Raw genomic sequence first — 14,737 nt, forward strand, 5'->3', positions numbered from 1 at the left:
ACACCTCAAACACCATCATCCATCATAGTAAGGTTGAAGTTGTTGGGCTTGTGGACCTACTGAGCCGGGGCTTTATTAGGAATGGCTTTATTACCCTCTGCCTGTCCTGATGTTACTGATCGTCACGGCTTGAGACTCCCCGTCTGCGTTTTACGTGTGTTGGTAAGGCTTTGTGACCATGGGCTACTGGAGAACGTTCTCATTCCAAGAGACTTTTAGCGGCCCTGTCTCTGTCCCGTATTCTTACTGTTCATCCCATGTAACGGTGTTCATAGAGTAAAGTAACAAATATCTACGCGTGTACGGCGTTCCACCATCGCAGTAGGCGGTGCACGGTGGCCGTCTCTACTTTCAGGCATAGGGTTTGTATTTATTTCTCCTCCGTTTTAATTTCCGTCTTGTGTTTGGTGAGTTGGTAAATACCGGTTTAGTCCCCCACATCGCTGCCCGTGGCTTTGCTGCAGTAATATGGTGCTTTATTCAAACCAAATATTTCTAAGCCAGTTCCATTCATCGCTTGAAGCAAACCGGCACAAGGTACAGGTGGTCACCACTTTTAATAACTGCTGCAGGAGAAAGGTCCGCTTGCGGTGGGACGTTTTCCATGGACTTCCTAAATTTGTTTCGCTATAAAATTGGAGTCCGTAGTAAAATACTTGGTCTAAGAGAAAACCCTGATTGGTTTCAGGCACAAACAGGCGTTTCCAGAACAAGAAATAATGAATGTGTTTCTCACCAAGATAAGTCAATTAGGAACATGGAACCTGAGGATTATGGGCCGTATCTAAATAGCAGGAGCTCAATGCCATACTAATGGAGGCTTAGACGCATCGGGTCAGTACTGTACGATCGGGGCTGCTTGGCCCGTTTTACCCCTTTGACTATCATCATGTTTAGTTCTCATCTCACACCAGCCCTTTCATCTCCAGTCGTTCATCAACGGGCAACAAAGTGGCAGACGGTCACATGAAGCCGTAACGGGCTGATGGTGTCGCTGGCAACAATTGGGACGGGAGCGGGGGTGAGAGGACCAGAAAAGATGTGAAAAGCACAGTGATTTAAACAAATCATTCACATCCATTGAGTCCATAACACCCCATTCCCAATGGCTCATCACCCCACAGATCTAGCATTAGAGCAGATGCAAGGGCAGTTCTTTTTACCCCTTTTCCCCCATTGAAACACTGTCATTAACGTAAGCGTCACTTAAACGGATTTTACAGAGCTATATGAAAATTAAATTATTGCAAGTAACTGCTTATTACATAGGGCTTTGTGTCATTCTGTGTCGGTTCTGTCCCTTTTCTATGGACCCTGTTTCTGCCCCTCTACTGAAAGGTGCGCATGTTGTTGTTCCGTTTGAGGCTAGTTTCTTCTGACACTCAATGGATTAAACACCAAAGCTGAGGGGGCTAATTACTCGAGACATGGCGTGTAAATCAAATACAATCTCTGCCCTATATTTTTAACAAAAAAAAGTTATAATTAATATGGACATTTCCCTAGTTCTATAGGGTAGGCTCCTACAATATTTTTATGATTAGAAAAACATTATAATTGCTTGTACATATATATAAATATATATTTTTTGTTTGTTTCCCCCCCCCCCGAAATGAGGACGGGGAGATTTATTTTTACGCCTATTATTTAACCTATCGGCTGTCGGACCGCCTCTTGCAGCCAGTGGGTTAACCCTTTCAGAGTAAGGAAAAGGGGGGGCTTTTAGATAACAGCTGCCCTTCCCTAACCTTTACCCCCTTTTTATTTTTTCTTTGAAAATTTTGTTGGGTTAAATCAGAAAAAGAGATCTGCGGGGAAAAAAATATCAGTACAAAATAAATGTAAAATAAAATGAATTTTGCTCAACTGTGTGAAGCTTTTTGTTGCTTTTATATGAAAGTGCTGTCTTGGGGAGGGGGGGGTTGTTAATCCTGCTCGCCATTCATAAAGGTTCCAAAACATCAGAACGCCTCTCCAGCAAGACGAAGAAGTAACGTGAAACAGATCTATCGCATCTCTGTCACCAACCGGTTGCTGCTCACTTTTGTGCCATACAAGTCCCAGGAAAATCTTACTTGATCAAATGATTGTTTCTGGACAGGTTTGGCCGTTCAGTAGTTCTAAAGATGTGTATGCCCCAGGGTTGGAGGAACAAAGTGTTGTAATAATGTGGTACATTCCCTTAACTTGTAGTTCGCAAACTGGTTTCAGGAGGATGCATGGCAGTGGATCATCTTGTTTCCATGGTAACCATAAAATTAGAGGTCCCTGCATGCTGGCAGCTGAGTTGGTGTTAGATCTGCTTGTCAGCATGCCGGATCTCTGCCTCCTTACAAGCCCGTAAATAAAAAGAAAAAAGACACTTTGTAACATACATCTATTTTTTTAAGAAGCGAAAATGCAGAAATCATTTGTGGACTACAACTCCCAGGAATCGGAATGATGGTGGGTCACGTGGAGTGTAACAAATCACCTGACCCACAAGAGAACTGCTGTTATCACATATCTAACGCAGGGAGTGCCCAGTGCTGCCCGTAACCCGGATACTCCCTGGCCCTGCCAGCCACTGGTCGCTGATCATTTGCTGATCATTTTTAAATGGTTTTTTCAATAAATCCCAGTGTGCGGCCACGCCCAGGAGCGATGGCAGGGCGGGGCTTAGAAGGGTTCACCCGCTTGGTGACGCTAGACGTGTGCGCTTGCGCAGTCGGTCGCTGTGGTGACACTGGAGAGAGGCAGCGAACATGGTAAGAGATGGCTTGGGTTGTGAGAGATGGAGACCGGCTCTTCTTCTCAGTCTCCTGCAGCCTTACGGTAACCAGCGGGCTCGAGCTGCTGCAGAGTGCGGTGATTGCAGCGGGTAGCCGCGCGATTAGCTTACACCGGAGTGTCACACGATTCGGTTCCCGTCTTCTCTCGTAATAGAGTGTTAAACACAAAAGACTTAAGTCGTGCTTTCTGTACCTAGTGTAGAAGTCTCTTTGTTTGACGGAGTACTTTAGGGTTAAATTAAACTCTGTCTTCGGGTAAATGGCGGTTTCCATAGATTCCTGAGCTCAGGAGACGAGGCATCCGTGAGGATTTTAATTTGGCAATGTTCTCTAGAGATTGGAACTCAGTGACAGTCCTGTTCTGCGACTTAAGGATACCCCACCCTGCGATCGTATTGTGTCGGAGGTTATAAAGATTATTGCGTGATTGATGCTGTCACCATAGCAACCAGTGTAATAGTCCTGCTTTACTGCTTTGTTTATACATGAAAACCAATATGTCACATGCATAGCACGTAGTGATGTCATTTACACTGATGATAGAGAAATGTATTACATTTTACTGAAATAGGAATTTCCCAAAAAACTGTGTTATTGAGTTCTCATTGTGTTGTATTATGATGCCCCCCTATTCCTTATGATTTTGGACCCTTCCATGTACTTTCATTAATGGCGGTTTCCATCTTCATAGACCCAACACCTGAAGCTCTGGGTCAGTGACTGGTTTTGGGGATATTGTGCTTGTATATTGTGATTGATGTGTCATCTCAGGTGTGACATCACTCATCCACCTTGCTATGACATCACTTTCACACTATAATCCATTTACCTTGGAGAGAATGACTTTGGAGTGGAAGCGGTAGCTTGATCTTAAGCGTGTCAAATTCTCTAAAATACAGCGTTATAATCACCAGGGATGGATAGGATGATGGCTTCTCCTGTTTCCGGTATCAGTCTCCATGTCAAAAACTTGAATTTCAACAAGCAGCCGGAACTGCAAACAATCAGAGACTGGATTGTTTATTAAATTATTACATTTAATATTAATTGTTATTATTCTCCGATTGGCGATGTATAGTCCAGCAATTCGCTACAAGATGAAGGGTCACGGGGTGCTGGGATGTATAGCGAGAGGCATTAGTGGCAGAAAGAAGGAGATGGTTCTGCCCCTTTATAGATCTCTGGTCAGATACGGTTCTGGAAACCCCAGAGGAGGGCAACTAAAAGAGTGAATGGGAAAGACTTAAATACTTAAAGGCTTTTAACAAAGTACAGGAGGGAAGCTTATTTCAGACGAGGACAAGTGGCCCTAGAGAGCGAGAGGCTTAGAGGTAACATAACTAATGTTTTACTTTCCTGAGAGGGTGGTAGATAAGTGGAACAGCATCCCAACAGAAGTGGTAGAGACTAATACAGTACGGGAATACGGGGTAGGCGTACAGGGAAGGCCGGCAGACTAGACGGGCCGTCGGACTGAATGTTTCGGAGAGAACAGGTTCGCGCATGCATCGGGTTGGCATAAAGTACAAACCGTTTGTAGGAATATATCTGGCGCTTTTGCTGATTGTGCTGTTTTTTCCCTGCAGGCGGACGTTGAGGAGACTTTGAAGAGGATCCAGAGTCAGAAAGGTGTGCAGGGAATCATCATTGTTAACTCTGAAGGTGAGAGAAACTCTATATTATGAATCCACGTCTCCTTCTTTGGGCAAATGTTGGAGTTTTATATCCCAGTCTGGCTGATATGTCATGAATTAGGAACTCAAATGCTTACCCGTGTAAATATAACCCATGATATATAATAGATATTTAATACGGCCGGTCCTCCAATAACATTGTTTCATTATCACGTTGGTGAGAAAACGCTTATACTCTCTCTCTTGCTCACACTCTTACTCCTTCTCTCTCTCAATGTCTCTCCTTTTCTGCCTACCGCTTCCATCTCTGAAGAAAGAAGAACAAGAAGCGTCAAGAGGAGAAGTGGAGCTGTGGGAAAACCACAGCTCCGCTTCTCCTCTTGACTCTTCTTGTTCTTCTTTCTTCGTCTGCTTATCCTCATGTCTTCTTTCTTCGTTCGCTCCCCTGTGAACCTGGCCTCCCGGTGAACTTCCACCCTCTGGGCACACTCCAACCCACCCCCTAACCCCATTGGCTCTTTTGAGGAAGTACGCCGGGGGTCTTGGTTCACGGAGAAGCGGACGAAGAAAGAAGACACGGGGAGAAGCCTGAGAACCTGAACTGGTAAAAGTTTTGTTATACGTCGTCTCACTACAAGTTGCCGTTTCCAATAACCGATGATGATTATAAGTGAGGACTGGCTGTATATACCCATGTGTGTTGCATTAAGTGATGCAGACTATAGTATGTGAACAGCTTCCCAGCAGACGTGGTAGAAGGTGAGGGAATTAGGCATGGGATAGGCAAATGGCTCCTGAATCTAAAATGACATCAAGGACTGATTGAGGACTGAGTCTGCCCAGGAAAATGGGCAAACTAGACGGGCCTGAATGGGTCTTATCTGTCCAACTCTATTGTTCTGTGTTTCTCCTGCAAGGTCTGAGGCTGCCCTGTATAATGTATAGACAGATTCAGAAATCTCTCATATTAAGTATGCATAATACAGGGGTAGCTCAGCCCTTCCTGCAGGAGATGCTCGCTGGACTTGGCCCTCGATGATGCAGTGATATGAATAATTGAAGCGTCTGGCCCTCCGGCTTATGTTCCGGAAAGGATGTGGCCCTTCTAGGAGATGGGGATCGCTGTCTGTGTTGTATTAATGTGTAGTTTTATTACGGCCATTCTATTTGTTCCTTCTAGGCATTCCCATTAAAAGCACGATGGATAACCCCAGCACTGTGCAGTACGCTGGCCTGATGCACCAACTGGTAATGAAGGCGCGTTCCTCGGTGAGAGACATCGATGCCCAGAACGATCTGACCTTCCTCAGGATCCGCTGCAAGAAAAACGAGATCATGGTCGCTCCAGGTAACGGAAAGCAGAAACAGAAATATTCTATTAGATATCTGAGCGTCGTGGATATCCTACCAGTGAAGGGACATCATCGTGTCCAATTCCAACATGGACCACGATGGTTGTTTGATTCCAAAAAATAAATTATAGTTTATAATAAGATCTTTTTACTGACGATTTCGTCCAAGAAGGGAGATGTGAGTAGCAGACATAGCGCTTATCCTGGCAAACAGGTGGACCAGTGAATGTTTTTGATATTAACCCTTATAGATAGCTGATGAGATTCTGTTAGTGTATCGGTGGGTACGTTGTTGGTAACAGCCCGATTTCCGTAGGACTGGAATTATCGTGAATAATCACATGTAAGTGGTACTTCTCCCTATGAATAAGTACTCAGTATGGCAACTCTCATCATATCTAGCCAGCGATAGATATATCATTTTACAGGATTGAAAGTGTTAAAACCAAATCCTTTTCTTTGTGTGATGCTGGCGGTCAGCAGATTAGAAGTCGTGTAGAATTAAAATGTTTTACAACCTACAGAACGTGTTGGTTCTCAAATAACTTGATTTGTATTTCTTTCCAGATAAAGACTACTTTCTAATCGTCATTCAGCAGCCGACAGAATGATGGATTAACCCTTTCCTGAGCGATGTTTGTATTCTGATCATGCAGCCATCATTCCTTATTCTCCTGCCCCGCCGGAGCTCCCAAAACGTCCATTAAACCGTTTACAAGCCTCCTCCGTGTACATGTGACGCGACGCTCTGCAGGACCCACGTTATCAGAGGAACGCAATCGTCCTACGGACTCTCTCTAACCGCATGTCTTATCTCCCCTTCTCTTCGTATCACTTGAACCCGCAACCCCCCTTAACAGGGATGATGATGTAATAAATCACTACATCTGTCTGAATACTCTGTAGGCGACCTCCTGGCGTGTCCACACTTTGAAAAATATTTATTCTGATAAAACATAACAATTTAATGAAAATATTTATTGGCTTCTTTAACTTTATAAACATAACGTTTCCAGATCGTTTATATACCAGAAACATCAATGACCGTTTAATCGTTAAAAGCCTAGGATTGTCTTGCAGGGCATTCACTAGCAAGGGCTTGGATTACGCAGCCCCGTGTCAGCAGTAAATGGTATATAATTTTAGATAAAAGTGTACGTTCCATCCTTCTTATATTTTAAAGAGGTAATTATAGCTTTTTCTGTACATGTGAAGTCTTTAAGGTTTTGGGAAGAGCTTTTATTGTGCAGCCTAACTTTCTGTGATGTCATACAGCCTCTGTGATGACGTATTGATGTTTTGGGGAGAATTCCGAGAATGGTAACCAAAATGAGGAATGGTTTGTAGGATAAAAATGATGTGGAGAGACTGAGGAATTTCAATATGTGCGGGTTGGAAGAAAGAAGAGGGGGGGTATGTGATAGAAACATTAGAATCTTAGGGATTCAACAAAGTACGAGACAGAAGTTTATTTCAAAGGAGGAGAAATGTTAGAACTAACACTAGGGATTCAGAGGCTTAAATGTAATGCAAGGAAGGCTTACTCTACTGTGAGGGTGGTAGGTAAATGGAACAGCCTGCCATCAGATGTGCAAGGTTAATATTAGGGGGATTTAAACATGCATGGGATAGACCTATGGGACAACATCAAGGACTGACCTGAGTCTCCTTTCAGGGAGCAGAGTAGATGTAGGTGGTTTTTATTTGCCATCAAATTCTGTTTTATGCCTGTAGGGGGCACTCCGTGCCCATTTTTCTAATGGTGTATTACACATGGGAGATCTGTGCTATCTTTGCCCCTAGCCCCCTCCAACATACACTATGGCACACATATGTAAACACACAGTCATACTAGCCACACACTCCCTTCTCTCACATCTCCCATGCTAACACACACTCCATCTCACACCACTTACACGTACATGCTCACACGCACAACCATGGTCACATAGACTTATTCGTAGACATTCATGCTCACATGCATTCGCACATATCCCCCCACCCTCCCGCCTTTCGGTCCACTGCTCGGTTCCACCGCGGGGTCATGTAACATAACCCTGCTGTGTGCCTGTTTATCTCCATTCTGGTTCAGAGATGCTTAGAAAGGGCCGCTCGGTCCAGGTCGCAAGGGCCCTTTCTGAGCAAGCCGTACGGAGAGACAGGAAAATATGTTTGCAGGGGGCCCCCCGTCTCATTTGCCACCTCTGTGACCCCTGTGGTTACACCACTGGCTGGGCCGTTAAATGCTTGTTGACCCATAGAGGATGGATGGCATAATAACTACACTTCCTAAGGCTGGGTTGGTGAATGTCTGCGCCACCAGAGAGTTTGGGGCTCATGATGCCTTCACGGCCAAACAGACCACCACCGTGGCCACCTGCTAATTGACTGCACCACCGAAGGACCTCAGCCAGATGACCCATGCAAGCCGCGTTATAAAGATGCAGGATACTTGCCATTGTCTGAAATCCCAGTGGCCCATTGAACATGACCCTAATTACCTCTCCCCGTCTCAACCCATCTCAACCCTTAACGATACTGGTTTTCACCGGGTTCACAGAGCCACACTAGGTGCATGACCTGGTTCCTTTCACAATATGGCCCCAACCTCAGACCATGAGGGGCATCAGGGCTGGACTGGGATTTAAACTGGCCCTGGCACTTTAATGCCAACACCTACTGAAAAAAATGGATCTGTATATTCTCATTTAAAAAATCCCTGTGGAGCATAGTAAATCCTGCCTACCATATCATCCTAAGGGGGTGGTTGTAAGTTTTTTGGGGCACTAAGTGGGAAAGGTCTCTTGGGGCTCCATAATAATAAATAATAATTACATATAACTCCATATATAATTGCAAATAATTACATATAAATACATTAAAAACAAAACTGTACCTTTAAGAGGGATTCACTCCCCATAGACCAGCTGTGCACCCTATACAAAGACCCCCCTCTGTCCCCTTTCGTGGACCTCTTTCCCTTTCACTACTTAAGGATCCTCCTGCTGATTGTCTGCAATGCATAGAAATGATCAGCGCAGATCAGCTACCTATAGAAATTCCACTGATGCCTATAGATCTTTTTATTAAAGTAAAGCACTGTTCATTCTGGGTTATTATTTTGAATATTAGTGGGCGGAGACATTTACATAATAAGCCAATAAATCAGAGCAAAACATGTGCCCCGTGTGAGGATCGAACTCACGACCTTCAGATTATGAGACTGACGCGCTACCTACTGCGCTAACGAGGCTCTGAGAACACCAGTGGGTGAACTAAATAATGATGTCAGAAATGGGCTCATTCGTCCTGATTTAAAACACTATATTTATGCTATACGATATATTATCCGTCTACAAGGCTTGTGACATGAATGTATTAAATATATAAATATATACTCTGTGGTATAACACATGAATCAGTTATATGTATAAATCTCAGTTTTTACAATTATATACATTATAGTACTTATTACCTTAATGTTCATTGACTAAAAAGGGCAAATACATTTGAATATGAGTTTAAATAACGGCTAATATATATAGATATATAGAATATTTATATTAGTATATATATATAAATAAATATAAGTATATTTATATTAGTATATATATATAAGTATATTTATATTGGTATATATTATTGATAGATTCTAAATTTCTTATAGATGATAAATAAATGTAAAAATAAATCCGGACCTTTGATTTATTTCCATGATTTCTTGTGACTGCAGGGCTGTAATGAGCTGGAGAGGCCAGCAGGGGTCCTCGCATCTCACAAACAGACGACGCTTTGCCTTTAAGGTGACGTCACGCGGTTTGTTACATTGTATCTTCGCGGAGTGAGAACGCAAACAGGTAGATTCGGGGAGCGCTGAGCGAGTCGGGGAGACGGGAAACGAAACAAAGCTTGGACAGACCGATCGGAGTACCGGGAGCCCCGACTGACAGCTCAGGATGCCGTCAGAGCGGCCCTTTAAACATAGGAGGAGCTTTGGTGAGTGTCTGATCCCCCAGAAAACGGGACGGGGTAACGAGTGCCAGAAACTGCCCCTACCGGCTTCCCTACCGTTATACTGAGTGCCTGAGCCGGTCCCGATAACCGGCAGTCAGGGGGGTCTGTACATTAGATACAAGCCCAGCCCTGTGTGAGCCTGTGCTGGTTGTTGGATTGTTATTCACACACATGCTGCTGCCCCGTGAAGGGTTAAAGAGTGTAATCATACACAGCAATAAACACTGAAGGTCAGTCTGTCCGCGCGCGGGGGGCGATCGCCAGTAACAGCCGGTAACGTCACGTGATGTTTATCTCCGGCGGTCTGTATTTATCGCGTTAAATGGATTTAACGGCCCCGGTTAATCAGCGGGGATTCTTGGGAGGCTGCGGAGCAACAGCAGCTGTGATTATGTTTATGCACCATCCGTGCTCCGGGGCTGGGCCCTTAAGGACCCGGGTACATGACGCACACGCACTCTCGCTATAACACACACACACACACACACACACACACACACACACACACACACACACACACACACACACACACACACACACACACACACACACACACACACACACACACACACACACACACACACACACACACACACACACACACACACACACACACACACACACACACACACACACACACACCACCCCCACCCCCCCTTAGTATCGTCAACTTCGGCCCCATTCCCAATAAGACAAATAAACACAGTGTGTGAAATAAAATGCTTTATTTAATCATTCGATTTTGGATAAAATTTGGCCACGGTCAACATAAAATATTCTCCCCAACCGTGACACTCCTTATATCATAATTCTTCAACGTGTTTATTAAAATCCATAATTAACCACAAACTTGGCTAAAAACGCCAACCGTATAACACATTAGATCCATAAGGCTGGTAAGGGCGTAAATCCTCCACGTCACTTGTAGAGGCTGCCGGCGTCCAAAGCCCAGCAACCACACGCCAACCAACGTATCACCTGAGCACGCGCCCAGGGAGTGTTCTGCACTTCCGCCCTTAGGCATGTGCACCACGAGTACAACCATACCTTAGATAGTTGTCTCAAGCACCGAACCAGCCAACCACATTTGAACAATGACCACAACATAATACCAAACGCCACACACACAATGGACAGTAAATAAAAAGAGGGAACGGAGGGTGGGAATTTCGCCTACTTATTAAAACCTACGACCTTAACTGAGCATAGGTTCCCAAATTTATTTGCTTTTTGCACCTCAGTGCCCACCCCTTCATCCTGTCGCTGAATATTCAGACTAGAGGGCAAAAGTTCACTCAGGGGGCAAACAGTTATACAGGATGCTTAAATGTAACAAGCCCTTACCCGGTCATGGTGCCCCTACACCTATTTCATGCTCCGGGGCTGTTCTCTCTCGCTATAGTGCACACACTCTTACTGTAACTTTTGCTCAATTACTTTCAGGGATTACAAGCCCCGTTAACACCAAAGGGCGTTTGTCGCTTCTAATACTCCGTACTACTGTAGAGCCCAGCTCCTAAGTCTAGCTGGGCGTACTGGGAGTTGTAGTCCAGACCGGCCGTGATGAAGGTGCTCAGCTGTGGGTCTGATGAATGTTTTAGGAATTTGGGACTCCGAATGGCCTTCGTTTTGGATGTCGATCGCTCGGCGGCACGGAGCAGGACGGGACTGCATTCCATACGCAGAGCGGTGTATCTGTATTATACGCAGAGCGGTGTATCTGTATTATACGCAGAGAGGCGTGTATCTGTATTATACGCAGAGCGGGGTGTATCTGTATTATACGCAGAGCGGGGTGTATCTGTATTATACGCAGAGCGGGGTGTATCTGTATTATACGCAGAGCGGGGTGTATCTGTATTATACGCAGAGCGGTGTATCTGTATTATACGCAGAGCGGTATATCTGTATTATACGCAGAGCGGTGTGTGTCTGTATTATACGCAGAGCGGTGTATCTGTATTATACGCAGAGCGGCGCGTATCTGTATTATACGCAGAGCGGCGCGTATCTGTATTATACGCAGAGCGGCGCGTATCTGTATTATACGCAGAGCGGCGCGTATCTGTATTATACGCAGAGCGGCGCGTATCTGTATTATACGCAGAGCGGCGCGTATCTGTATTATACGCAGAGCGGTGTATCTGTATTATACGCAGAGCGGTGTATCTGTATTATACGCAGAGCGGCGCGTATCTGTATTATACGCAGAGCGGCGCGTATCTGTATTATACGCAGAGCGGCGCGTATCTGTATTATACGCAGAGCGGTGTATCTGTATTATACGCAGAGCGGTGTATCTGTATTATACGCAGAACGGTGTATCTGTATTATACGCAGAGCGGGGTGTATGTGTATTATACGCGGAGCGGTGTATCTGTATTATACGCGGAGCGGTGTATCTGTATTATACGCGGAGCGGTGTATCTGTATTATACGCAGAGCAGTGTATCTGTATTATACGCGGAGCGGCGCGTATCTGTATTGTAACTGCCTGGGTTTTGTCTTCCAGCCGAGCGATGCGCCGAGGTCCGTCAGATCCGTGAGCAGCACCCGAATAAAATCCCGGTACGTAACGCGATAAATAAAACAAACATTTCATGGAAATGAAGGGATCCGGCTGCGAGAACCCTGCAGCTCTAGAACCCTGCGATTCCCCCCCACACGCACGCACCCAGAAAACGTTCCAAGCTCCTAGAACAGAGGGACTGCGGCTCCTGAAGAGGGACACTTGAGTGGCGGATCTTTATTATTTTAGATATGTTGGGTTGTTGATAAATCCTCGGGGGCCGTGCGGAGTCGGAGTGACGGGGCGAGTGCGAGATTCTTGTCCCTCCCAGCTGTAGTTCTTACGGATTACATTTATTTATATGGCGCCAGCAGATTCCGTAGCGCTGTTACAATCAGTGGGATAATTTAAAGTCACACACAATATAAACCTGGGACAAAAGGAGAAGAGGGGCTGCTCTCAGGAGCTTACAATCTAGTCGGTGGTTGGGGGGGTGAAGCAGTAGGAGAGGACGTCATGGATGGGGACGAGTTGGTCGGTCCGGATGATCTGTAGAGGCTGTTGGTCGTTCAGATGGCTTCATTAGGATGCTGGCTGAGAGTGTTGGGAGGAAAGGTTGTTCTCTTCCCAAAAAAGGTGGGTTTTGAGAGAGTTTTTAAACTTTGTGTTCGAGGGAGAAAGTGTCACAGAACGGGGTCGGGGTGCAGCGTGGGGGAAATCCTGACTACGGGAGCGAGAAGACGTAATGACGAAAGAGAGACGCCGGTCATGAGAGGGAGGAGAGCGGTTAGGGGGGGGATTTGGATAGGAGGGTAGAGATATGGGGGGGTTGTCAAGGGCTCTGTAGGACGGGAGTTGGCTGTATCCCGCGCCCCCCTCCCACGCTTGGCTGTATCCCGTGCCCCCCTCCCACGCTTGGCTGTATCCCGTGCCCCCCTCCCACGCTTGGCTGTATCCCGCGCCCCCCTCCCACGCTTGGCTGTACCCCGCGGCCCCCCATCGCTTGTGTGTTGGTGAATACTGAAGACCTGCTGGTTTCTCCTGGTTCTAGGTCATTATTGAGCGATACAAGGGAGAAAAACAGCTTCCTGTGTTGGACAAAACCAAGTTCCTGGTTCCCGATCACGTGAATATGAGCGAACTGGTGAAGATTATCAGGTGACCCAATATACGTTACTTTTCGCCGTGAGAGAACGTAACGTCATTCGTGTTCATATGTTGTATTAGGATGTCATAGAAAAAGCTGGAGTGCTTATAATATAGTTGCCAGCAGCCTCAAATTTCTAGGGATAGTCCCAAAAACCAGACTTATTTGCCAAGACTGGTTGCCGTTGTGCGATCCTGGAGATCTCCATGAGTTTCTGCCGTTATCGCTGCCCCACTGATAAGTCGCTGATTGTTGTTGATTGGTTACAGCGGCCTTTATTAGGAAGGGGGAGGTGGTCTGATAATAGCCCCTTAATGTATAATATATGGTTAATAATAATATATTATTTAAAGGGGGATTTATTCTTCTCACTCATTGAACTATACAGTGTGCAGGGTCCTCTCAGCACTTCTTGCTGGATAAACCTGCTAGTGCTGGCCTTTTTATGATGAATAATTAAATGAATAAACCCCAGCGATGCCAAGACGGATGCTATAAAACGCGTGCAGCAGCCGCGTCTCTTGGCAATGTTCCAGGTTTTTTAACCCATAGGGGTTAAAAAAAAATTGCAAAAATATTTAACAAACCTTTTGAGATATATGTTAAAATTTCTGGTTCTTTTATGTATTATCTCTCCTGTGTATATGATTATATGATATATGTTTATATTATATATATATATCAGATATGTTTTCTATTGGTGAGGCTTCAGCTTATTTTTGTCATTTTGTTTATTGAATTATCTTTATATTAATATAATTCAATTTTATTGATCTCCATAACGGCCATTTTGCTCATTTACAGGTTAAGCGGCTTAATTCATGTTTTATTGATTAATTATAATTATTGCAATTTGGTAGATTTGTATTAACTAGTTTGCCATCAATGCAGTTAAACATTCTGTTAAAGGGTTAATACCAGAAGGGTTTCCCAGGTAACTCTCGCCATAACTTCCTTTACTGTTTCGTGTAACGCCAACTGCCCCGGGACGTAAATCTTATTTAATCTTAATTTTTTTTTTCCTCCTCCTTCCTTGTTTAGACGCCGACTTCAGCTGAATCCAACCCAAGCCTTCTTCCTGCTAGTGAATCAGCGGAGCATGGTGAGCGTATCTGCAGCCATCTTGGATATATACGAGCAAGAGAAGGACGAAGATGGCTTCCTATACATGGTTTACGCTTCCCAGGAAACCTTTGGCTAAGAGAAAGCAAGCGAGCCTGCTCCACTCACGCTCGCACACTCCTACTAACCCCTGCCGTCATACACGTAGACACGCTCGCTCTGCTAGGCTAATGCATACATCCTCAGTA

At 45.0% G+C, this 14,737-nt stretch overlaps 2 protein-coding genes and 1 non-coding gene across 3 annotated transcripts; 2 read left to right on the forward strand and 1 right to left on the reverse strand.

The window, feature by feature from the left end:
* Nucleotides 1-2,643: 2,643 nt before the first annotated feature.
* LOC149273630 (dynein light chain roadblock-type 1-like) lies at nt 2,644-6,368 on the forward strand. Its single transcript, XM_089506066.1, has 4 exons — nt 2,644-2,706; nt 4,358-4,433; nt 5,586-5,753; nt 6,325-6,368. The coding sequence occupies exons 1-4, from the start codon at nt 2,644-2,646 to the stop codon at nt 6,366-6,368; spliced, it is 351 nt and encodes a 116-aa protein (XP_089362192.1).
* Nucleotides 6,369-8,937: 2,569 nt separating this feature from the next.
* Nucleotides 8,938-9,010, reverse strand: TRNAM-CAU (transfer RNA methionine (anticodon CAU)). Its single transcript has one exon. It is a non-coding gene; the product is annotated as a tRNA-Met (tRNA).
* A 703-nt stretch (nt 9,011-9,713) lies between these two features.
* LOC149273632 (microtubule-associated protein 1 light chain 3 alpha-like) lies at nt 9,714-14,628 on the forward strand. The gene is made up of 4 exons (XM_089506072.1): nt 9,714-9,753; nt 12,284-12,339; nt 13,332-13,438; nt 14,469-14,628. The coding sequence occupies exons 1-4, from the start codon at nt 9,714-9,716 to the stop codon at nt 14,626-14,628; spliced, it is 363 nt and encodes a 120-aa protein (XP_089362198.1).
* Nucleotides 14,629-14,737: the final 109 nt, after the last annotated feature.

The sequence above is a fragment of the Sceloporus occidentalis genome, unplaced genomic scaffold, assembly GCF_023333645.1.
Source record: "Sceloporus occidentalis isolate IW3139 unplaced genomic scaffold, rSceOcc1.0.p SCAF_362, whole genome shotgun sequence".
Classification (NCBI taxonomy): domain Eukaryota; kingdom Metazoa; phylum Chordata; class Lepidosauria; order Squamata; family Phrynosomatidae; genus Sceloporus; species Sceloporus occidentalis.

Excerpts from the sequence above, each read along its gene's own strand:
- LOC149273632 (XM_089506072.1), top strand. The coding sequence starts at position 9,714 with ATGCCGTCAGAGCGGCCCTTTAAACATAGGAGGAGCTTTG. Across the intron at positions 9,754-12,283 it reads TAAACATAGGAGGAGCTTTG|CCGAGCGATGCGCCGAGGTC; the intron begins GTGAGTGTCTGA and ends TTTGTCTTCCAG. Across the intron at positions 13,439-14,468 it reads GAACTGGTGAAGATTATCAG|ACGCCGACTTCAGCTGAATC; the intron begins GTGACCCAATAT and ends TTCCTTGTTTAG.
- LOC149273630 (XM_089506066.1), top strand. The coding sequence starts at position 2,644 with ATGGCAGGGCGGGGCTTAGAAGGGTTCACCCGCTTGGTGACGCTAGAC. Across the intron at positions 2,707-4,357 it reads TAGACGTGTGCGCTTGCGCA|GCGGACGTTGAGGAGACTTT; the intron begins GTCGGTCGCTGT and ends TTTTCCCTGCAG. Across the intron at positions 5,754-6,324 it reads CGAGATCATGGTCGCTCCAG|ATAAAGACTACTTTCTAATC; the intron begins GTAACGGAAAGC and ends ATTTCTTTCCAG.